Consider the following 10,261-nt stretch of genomic DNA (forward strand, 5'->3'; position numbering starts at 1 on the left):
AGCAAGGGAAGTTTAGGTTAGATATTAAGAAGAATTTTCTCAGTAAGAATAATAAAACACTGGAGAAAGTTAAGCAGAGACATTGTGGAATCCCCACTGAAGGTTTTTAAGACCTGGTTAGACAAAGCCTTGGCTGGGATGATCTAGTTGGGAATGGTCCTGCTTTGAGGAGGCAGTTAAAACTAGATAACCTCTCGAGGTCCCTTCCAACCCTAATTTTCTATGATTATATGATCTTTCCTTGTTTTAAATATGTTCCCTTACATAATCACTGGAACAAGCTTATTTTGACTACAAGAAAAATAATCTATTTGGATCAACAGAATTAGACTATGGGTTTTGATAGAGTACTGAAACTTACTGAAACTTTTTCACTAGTCTACCTAGTTATCTAAACGCTGCTCATAGTTTCATAGTTTCTAGGGTCAGAAGGGACCTGCTCATCTGTGCAATATCTAAGAATGTAACATATTTACATCCAAATGAGTAGGGGTGCACTGATAGAGATTTTGGGGGCTGATACCGATCCGATTTAGGGTACAGCTCCATCCAGCTGGTGAGTCTGTTGTGGTGGACAAGGAGGGAAGGGGTGTGGCAGGGCAGATCAAGGATCCCTGTGGTGAGGGAGGGAGTGGGATTGGGGTAGGTGCTGCCCAGCTGGGGCAGGGCATGGCACGGCACAGGATGGAGCTGTGGCTCCTGCTGCTGCATGCACCCTGAGATGGCACGGGGAGGCATGCCCCCAGATGTGAATGGGGTAAGGTGGGGCAGGCTGCAGCTCTGGGCTGGGGCCAGGGCTGCGACAGGCTGTTCCCAGTGTGTGGGCGGAGGAGGAGGGAGGGTTAGGCCAGGGCTGTGCTTAGGGTGGGTGGTGGTGGGGCTGGAAGAGGGGTTACGGGGGTGGGGGGCTCCAGCCACCCAAAATTTCACCACAGCTGCCTCTGAGCACAGTCCCCGCACACTGGGAGCGCATCCCTGAGCATGGCCCCACAGCCCCGAGCGCAGCCTCCACGCACCAGGAAGAGCCTGGCACAGTCCCGGCCCCAGCCCAAAGCGGCAGCCCACCCCACCCACACCTCGCACAAATTTGGGGGCACATGGGAACCACCCCGCCCCACGCCATAGCTCCATCCCACACCCTGCCCCACCCCAGCTGGATAGCACCAGCCCCAGCCTCTACCCCACTCCCTCCCTCACTGCAGGGGCCTTGATTTGCCTTCCCCACCCCCTTTTCCTCCTCCCTCCCCTTCTATCACAACAAACTTACCAAGCTGCCGGGCTCTGCTCCTCGCTGCCTGCATGCTGCACTGTGGCTGTTTGCATGCACAGGCATTTATTGGCCAAATTAGCAGTACATCAGGCCAATTTCCAGTGCAATCAATTTTCTTTATATTGGTGCTGATCCATCAGACTGATGGATCAGTGCACCTCTACAAATAAATTATTTTCTACAAACATATATTTTCTCTTTTTCTTTCATTTGAAGAACAGAAGTAGAAGTGTGTGTGTGTGTGTGTGTGTGTGTGTGTGTGTGTGTGTGTGTGTGTGTGGATATTTTATTCATGTTATTATGGGAATACTGTACCACAAGAATGGATTTTGCATTCTGTCCTGCAAGCTGTAAAGTTTCTGTTCAATCTTGCCTCTGGTTGAGCTAAACCAGCTACAGGTATTAGAGGAAAGATTACTGCAAGTTCTTTGGAAAAGTGGCCATCTTCTAGTTAGGGCCATTGTTTGGTTTCCTGTGCACTATTTCAACATAAGTTAAATAATGCCAAATTGTTTTATCTTTAGGTGAACTGAAAGCCACCAGAGGATGCAGCGTATATATGTCTCCTTTTTGGAAAAATGTCTCTGTATATAGGAACTATGTAAAGGTACCCAGACATGAAACCTTAAAGTCCAGGTAAGATCTGTGGTGTTCACAAAATGGTCAAATTCAGTTCTTTGTGATTATTGTATGACTGTCTTTAGAAGTCACATATCAAAATTATGAGTTAATTCAAATGGAATCTGAAATGAAGCCTGTATCAATATTATTGTGCATCTTTCCTTTTTCTTTCCTTTCTTCCCTCCCCACCTCACACTCTACCATCACCTGAAAGCACATGATCTCAGTTTCGAAGAGTTTGCAATGTATATTTCAGTAAAGAGAGGTAACAAAAGGCCCAGTGGGAAAACAGGCTGCTCAGTCACACTGCTGGGGCAATAAGGCCTGTGTACCTTCTGCTGGTCTGCACGTCAACGTTGGAAATGAGCTGTTAAGGAAGTTCTGGGATGGCACACTGCTCAAGAGAAGCATCTTAGGGTTCTCCCAGAGCATCCTTACATCTAAGGATGACATGTGTGGAGTGGGAGCAGATAGCTTGGTTTACTGTTGTCTTGGCATAACTGAGCACCCTACTGCAGGGGTGTCAAATTGTCAGAGACTGTCAAATAATCAAATCTGAATTGTCAGAGTGTGCAGGCAGGAAAGTGGTTACAGGAATGGTATTATATAGCCTCTCAGGTGAAGAACTAAAAGGGACAGTTAACAGCATAATGGAATTGATTCTTGAAAAAGTTAATAATTCTTGAATACATCAGAATAACAATGACAGGCAAGGTTATTAGACCAACTAAGTAGTTAGAAAAAAGTTCTCAGCAAGCTTTCAGGCACAATCACCCTTCTTCAGGCAGGAAGTCTCTGTTATTCTTCTCTCATTCCTTGGAGTCTTAGAACAGCAGAGACTTCCTATGCCTGAAGAAGGGTGATTGCGCCTGAAAGCTTGCTAAGAACTTTTTTCTAACTACTCAGTTGGTCTAATAAAAATATCACATCTACTCAAAGAAACTTGCCTGCCTATCTCCTTAGACCAACACGGCTACAACCAAAAACTTCAGAATAACAACAGATCTTTAGAATGAGTTTGAATAAGGAGGAGTAGTCTGGTATAGCCATTACATATGCACCTCTATGTAAGTGAAGAGAGTAGTGCTTAAGTTGCAAAAGCATGCATCCTATGGAACAGAAATGCTGAACAATGACATTAGCAGAAAATTATATTTCTGTGAGATTTAATAAGACTTTTTGCTGTGAAATCAAATCTGGCAGAGGTGCACTGATATATCGGTCCCATATCAGATCGGCACAGATATAGGGAAAATTGCAGAAATTGGAATTTTTTGCCTGATGCAGACAGTAAATGCCCTGTGCATGCACACAGCCACAGCATGCACGCAGCCAGGAGCACAGCTTGGTGGCTTGGACAGTGACAACCAGCTGGTAAAGTCTGTTGTGGGGGAAGGGTGGGGGGAAGGAAGGGGTGTGAGGGAGTGCAGATCAAGGTCTCCATGGTGAAGGGGAGGGAGTGGGGCAGGGGCAGGTGCTACTCAGCCGAGGTGGGGCATGGGACAGAGCCACGGGGGGAGGTGATTCCCACTGCTGCATGCACCCTAGGAGAGCATGGCTTCCCAGGGTGTGTGCAGCAATGGGAGCTGTCCCCCTCCCCCCATGCTCCCCAGATGAGCTGCATGTGGCTCCATCCCGCACCCTGCCCTGCCCCACTCCCTCCCTCACTGTGGGGTCCTTGATCTGCCTCTGCCACACCCCTTCCCCCACACCAGAAAGCCTGACACTGCTATCCAAGCTGTGGGGATGCATATCAGAATCAGATTGGTATTGGCCAATATGGCTCCTTAAATATTGGCCATCGGTATGAACCCAAAAAAATCTCTATTGGTGCACCCCAAAATCTGGGGGAATACTGAATCAAATCATTAATATTCTTATTTTTATTTATAATTCAATGCTGCCTAAAGATGTAAAAAAACAACCTGGTGCTTTGCTTTACTTTAAACTCCATGCATCCCAGTGCTGAGCCCACCACATGCCCGTAAGAGGCACTGTGTTAGTTGGACCTGGCTTGCTCAATGTCGGTATAGGTTGGGTGTTTTTGTGGGGCTTTTCTGGCACTTTTAATAGCTGACTGAATCAGCTTTAGCTAAAAGCACCAAAAAGCCCCACTGAAGCACCCGATCTATGCAGATTCTGGGGAAACGAGTCGAACTAATGCAATGTTTCTTCCCATAAAGTTCTCCCCCCTCCCCACACCTGTCAATGCCCCAAATTATTTAAGAATAAATACAAAACAAGATGGATAAAGCATTCATTAGAGCTCTCTCACAAAATACATATTAAAATATTTCATAAGACAACAAAAGAGAGCTCGCTTATGAAGAAATGTCAAACAAGAAAATCAAGCTTCAAGAACAGATAACATTTTAAATCTAAACCACATCAAATATTCAGCATTGAGCTTAGTGGAATAAGTTATCAAAAAAACTAAAATTATCATATGAAAATGTAGGTCCTAATCTTGTTATCTTATTTCTGTGCCCATACAGGCCCCTGCACTTGACCACACTGGCTGCGTCTATACAAGACGCTCACTGCGCAGTAGGCCCATGACTACTGCGCAGTAGGCCCATGACTACTGCGCAGTAGCGTCGCATGGCAGGAAGCGTGATGCAACGCTACTTAGCAGTAGTAATGAGCTACTGTGCAGCCAGCGTCATAAAAAAGCTGTTCCTCAGCATGACTGAGTAGTAACACCACTTAATGCACAATCAGCATCTTGTGTAAACATGGCCACTGACTAATCTAAATATGAAGTTAAAGTATATATACATGGCAATGTTGTGCAGAAACACCTGAGCTAGCTCTGGAACGAGAAGCTATATGGCCCCAACAGTTATAACAAACAGCACACTTTTACTGCTTCCAGTAGGTCACGTATACAAAGGTAGCTTAGACCTCTGTGCGTGGTTCTGCCTTCTACTGTATACTGTGGTTCAAGATAGTGCATTCACAGGGTGTCTACACTCAAGGCATCTCTGCATTATGTCACAGAGGTTCACCCTTGGTGAAGCATGATACAGGTGTCAAACCTTAAGGCCTCTGCTAGACGTTACATTTATTGCATAATTAATTTCAGCATGCCATATCTTCAACATTTATCACATGATTAAATGTAGAACATCTTTGTGGCTGGTTTGCATTTTTAAATTAAAAAGTATGGTATTGAGGTCCCTGATCCTTAGTCACCCACACTGTAGACAAATTCATAGCATGGACAGCTATGGATTGAGGACTCCCAGATCCCCAGCTACCCACACCCTGGTGTGCTTGTAGTCAGTTGTAGGTATGCAGTTTAAATGTCCAAGTGCTCTGGGAACCTGGCATCGGAGATGCCACTTGCTGGCAGCTTCCCACGTGCTAGCAGTCATGCAACTGGGATCTGACAAATTTTATCCTGAAATCCAAAATCATGCGTCCTTCCATGCACTTCTGGCATGACAGGACACAATTTTTGGATCCAGGGTAGAATTTGTCAGATCACAATCACACAGCTAAATCAATATCTACTGAGGCCCTAAATGACATGCTTTCCAAAAGAGGGCAGTATTTTAAATAGTTTCTTTAAAAAATCCATTATTCTAATCCTGCAGATTTCTGCACATGCTTCATTCTATGCATTTGATTAGTCACACTGAAATCAAAGGATTAATCACATACATAAAATTAAACATGTGCAAAACTATTGGCAGGACCATAATTGAGATTAGTATTTAGATATTTTGTCTTTGAAAAAGAGCAAGTTATTAAATCTATATCAAAAGCAAATCTAGAGAAATAATTAATCAAAGTTCTAACACATAGGTACTGCTGCCCAAGCAAAATTACTGAAGTGGGCAAGTTAATTTTACCAGATATTTTCCTTAACACTGAAAGCTGCAGAACTGCCACTTTTGCTCCCCAGTTTATGGTACAGGAATAAATGTATGATGTTCATTGTAAGAATAATAGTACTTTTAAAATTTTACTAAGTTAATTGTAAAAGCTACATTAATATTGGGGATCTTGATTAAAAGGTACTTATCAGCATAATTTTTTATGAGATTAGAATAGCAAATTTTTGTTAATGAGAATAAGAACATAAGAATATTAAGAACTGACATTTACTGGGTCAGGCCACAGGTCCATGTAGTCTAGCACCTTGTCTCAACAGCAGCAGAGAATGGATGCTCAGGGAAAGGGTGAAAAGGGCACGTCCAGAATTTTCCAGCCCTTGCTCCTCTGCCATTGCAACTTCCAACATTCAGAGGTTTAGGATATTCTGCTTCAGAGGCACATCCCTATTTATTATGTTCATCGCCTACTGATGGACCTTTCCTCCAAGCACCAGTTAGTTCAGTTCCCTTTTGAACTAGCTTAATCTATCTGGGTCAAATATCATCTAAAAAACTAAAATATATCATTCCATGACATCACTGTCATCAAGCAAGAAAAAGCTGGTTTAACAACCAAATTTGCTTTGTACTGAAAAAAATGTCTATTTCTAGGGAAGAGGACTGTAAAATTCAGACATTTCACCTAAATATTTTTTAATTTATGTTGAACTATATTTTATGTAAACTCAATACCAACACAAGATTTAAAAATTATTTCTAGTTTACTGAAATAAAATGCAAATACCTACAAACGTATTACAAGGAAAAAAGGACAAAAGGCCAGAGGCTTTTTTTTCCCTCTTAGTTATGTAAAAGCTAAGTCAGGTCTCTTTATTCTTAGATGTTACCAACATTTTCATATAGCACTATAATGGTTTCTAGGGAGAAGAAAATCTCACTGTCACAATCTCCCCCAAGATTTTTCTTCTTTTTATTTAAACTTATTTTATGTTTTCAAAAGTTAAATTCACTTGTTTTTATATAGCACATAAATAACACAATTCCAATGAGGGTTTGTATTGGTACAATTATGCGTAAGTTTACTAAAAGCTGAACTCACATCTGGAATTCTCAATATAGCTCTGAATCTTAAATGTTTAAATGAACTACTGATACTTTTTTTAAAGGAGTTACCTCAATGATGGTTGGTTTGCCCACATTTTCTATAGTTGGTGATCCATACAGCACTCCATCACTGTATGGTGTCCTCTGAATGTAGCGTAGCCATCCAGGTCTGTCAGGGTAACCCATTAAGTTGGTATTAAATGTTATAGGATCATTACTTACTTCACCTGGGTAAGACATAAATATTAGAATATTTTATAAATGCACTTACATATAACTCATTTGATAGTTTCCATTTCCACTTTAAATCTGTTTCTGTTGTATAAACAACATATAGAATGTTTTGGGATACACTGCTGCATTTCCATGGGGATGGGGGAAAAGGACAGTTATTAATTTGGAATTTCCTTTCATTGGAATAGTTTCATTTGACAGATCCATACTCCAGAGTCTATGCTCAGCATGTGTAACTGGCACAAATTCCACATTTTAAATTTACAGCCAACAGTAGGGTGGAATACTCTTTTGCACTCTGGTGGCTCTTAATGCTTTCAATTATCAGTTACTAGGTATTAATTCAAGGAGGTTCAGATTCTCTCTAGAATGAGGCAACTCAACTCTCTACCAACAGAAACAAAAAGTCTTCAGCTCAATATTTCCAAGCAAGAAAACCATCTATTTTGAAAAATTCTAGAGAACTTGCCTAGAGATTCTAGAGATTATGGGAATGGAAAAGCTTACCTTTAAGCCACTTTATAAGAGGATGGGTAACTGCTATTCATGTCTGCATGATCCTGTAGCTATACAAGTTAGCTCAATTGCCCTATCTTTGGCCTTGAATGAAACAGTGTTAAAGTTGGAGTGATTTTTGATATACTGTACCCCTATGGAAACATAAAGATGTAACACTTGCATTGTAGCAGCTTGTATCAGAATTCTTTGATATACAATTGTTACAGTCTTTATTGGGGGAGGGGGGAGGGTTTTGCCTTGATACTTCTGGGCATGTCAAGACATAGAAGTCCTCAATACAGACAACTGGACAACAGATTTGCTTTAGAGCACTCATTTACTTTTGAGCTGAAGAATAACCCTTCCAACACACAACAGATGCAAGTTCCCCTTCACTTCCCTATATGAGAGGGTGAGGGTTTCTGCAGACATTTGAGAAAATAAATTATGACCCATATTAAGAAAGACCAGGCAAAGACTCCCAAAGCCAGAACCTGCAAATAAGGGAGAAACTGGGCAAAGAAAACTGGATTTCTGCTTCCTTGGGTGCTCAGTGCTAGTAAAAGGATGTCAAACTCATCCTACACCTGCAGAGCCACAGGGTTCATCATGGGCCAGATTCAGCTGCAGGGCTGAGGCTCACCTCTGGGGTGACCTCACAGGCTCACCTCCAGGATGAGCAGTGGTTGTATGGAATGAGTGGGGTGAGCAGTAGTGGCAGTGGTGACTCACTGCCCCACCACTCACATGCATCCTCAACAGGGCTCTACCCAAGAAGTGGGCAGTGGGCTCATCTACATTCCACCTGCCCCCAAACTCACAGTCCCTCCAGGAGCACTGGTGGGCCATATCATTGACACACATGCTTTAGTGGATGGCTGATTTTCAATTTAGTTGAAGAGCTAGACACAAACCATGCATCACTACCTGTAGGGGAAAATAGAGAAAAAGTCGTACTGCCTTTACCACAATCTAAGCAGTCTCACTACCACTGCCCTAGGAATAATCTTACTAGGGTGAAGAAGTTGCTAGGATTCATGGTAAACTATCTACTATTGTGATTTGAGATCCAAGGTCAATTTTAGATTAGCTCATTTCAAAATCCTTCCCCAAGAAATAACCTACAATGCCAAGGATTTGGCAGAATTCTGTCACAGAACAGGTTTAAACAAAGGCCGTGTAAATATTGCGAAGATTAGGCCTTCTGGCTAACATAGCATTCATGAAGTCCATGGTATACCTACAGCTGTGGCCTTCTGACCCTAGAATCTATGAATCTTTGACTTGACTTGAACTAAGTTATAGTCTGGGCTAGCAGTGTACTACAAACTATATGCAATTAGGAAAGTACTTCTAAATCCTTTCCTTCTGCATAATAAAGCTGTTAGCTCAAGCCAGGCAAACTGGGCCGGAGCTGGGCAGATTTCACCCTACTACTGGCTAGCAGCCAAATCCCACATCATCTCCAGTCATACATGGAGCATAGACCCAAGAATAAGAGAATGTCTAAACACCCAGCTTTAGATAAGATGAAATAAGAACAGAATAAATCATTTCTTCTCTTCAATATTTTAAACATGACAATGAAAGAAACTTATTTTTCTCCAAAGTGACTTCAAGGCTACTATTTCTGAGAATCAATTAAAAAAGTTATCCATTAATTTTATTCATATTTCTTTCAATAAAACTATATAATTGTTTATGAATAAAGTAGGGCAAACTGTCCTTTATCTTTATATGATTTTTTAAAATTGCAACACAAAAATCAGAAATCTTTATATGTTTTTGAGAGCAGCTTAAACTTTTATTTTCTGTCAGGGTAATCATAGTCTTTGTTTCAATTTCAGGGGTAGAAATCAAAATACCATGCTTCTGACAATACAGCCTTTTCTTTGGTAAAAGGTTGCTTTATAAGTTCTTTTAAGTTTCTGAATGTAGGAAAGAAAAGAAATTAATTCAAGGGAATATAAATGATTTTATATTTTATTTGTCCAAAATTACTTCATAGTCATTCTTGGCCTTGGACAGATGTGCATTTGTAGTACTACAAAGGGAGTTCACACATTCACAATTCTTGGCTGGAGCACTACAAGATCACTGCAAGGCATGCTGTCCCACAGGGGCTAAATAGAGATATTTGGGGGCAGTAGGGAAGGTTAAATTGGTTCAAAATGGCTGCCTGATATCAGGTAAGTCAGGATGGGGAGGGCTATTGGGGAGTTTGGGGGTCCAGCAGGCTGGAGGGGATTACCGAGTGATAAGGTCCATGAGAGGTGGACAGTCCATGAAAGGTGGGGAACAGACTCAACCTGCAGGTGAAGCAGGACAGGCAAGCACATCCTACAGGGGATGGGGGGCAGGCATGACCCATGGCAGGGGGGGCAGCACAACCAGCAGGTGGGGAAAAGACAGGCACAAGCCACAGGGTTTTGCTGGGATCCGGGAATGTCTGGAAGGATCGGGGAGTGGGGGGGGAAATCAGGGGCTACCTTTAGCTCCCTGCCCCCCTGTGAACCTCTAGTGATCCCCATCCCTCTTGCCCCTCCCCACACTGGGACTTCCTGATGCCAGAGCCAAGTAAGTAACACTGGTAAAAGCAGCTGTACCTGGAGCAGGTTGTGGGATGTGGGTTGAGAAGGCTGCCTGGTCCAGGGGGTGGGGGTGCAAGAAATAGGCCAGTTTGGGGGGGGGG

General features: G+C 42.5%; 1 protein-coding gene across 5 annotated transcripts in view; it reads right to left on the reverse strand.

Moving 5' to 3' along the window:
- Positions 1 to 10,261, reverse strand: part of SGCE (sarcoglycan epsilon) — an 81,983-nt gene that overhangs the window by 58,604 nt on the left and 13,118 nt on the right. For all 5 annotated transcript variants that reach the window (XM_019508445.1, XM_019508444.1, XM_019508443.1 and 2 more), the window contains one exon: positions 6,907 to 7,064. In XM_019508445.1, coding sequence (XP_019363990.1) covers positions 6,907 to 7,023 — 117 coding nt within the window. In that variant the 5' untranslated portion in view covers positions 7,024 to 7,064. The remainder of the gene's footprint in view (positions 1 to 6,906; positions 7,065 to 10,261) is intronic.

This window comes from Gavialis gangeticus, unplaced genomic scaffold, assembly GCF_001723915.1.
Source record: "Gavialis gangeticus isolate Ggan-Ray unplaced genomic scaffold, GavGan_comp1, whole genome shotgun sequence".
Lineage (NCBI taxonomy): Eukaryota > Metazoa > Chordata > Crocodylia > Gavialidae > Gavialis > Gavialis gangeticus.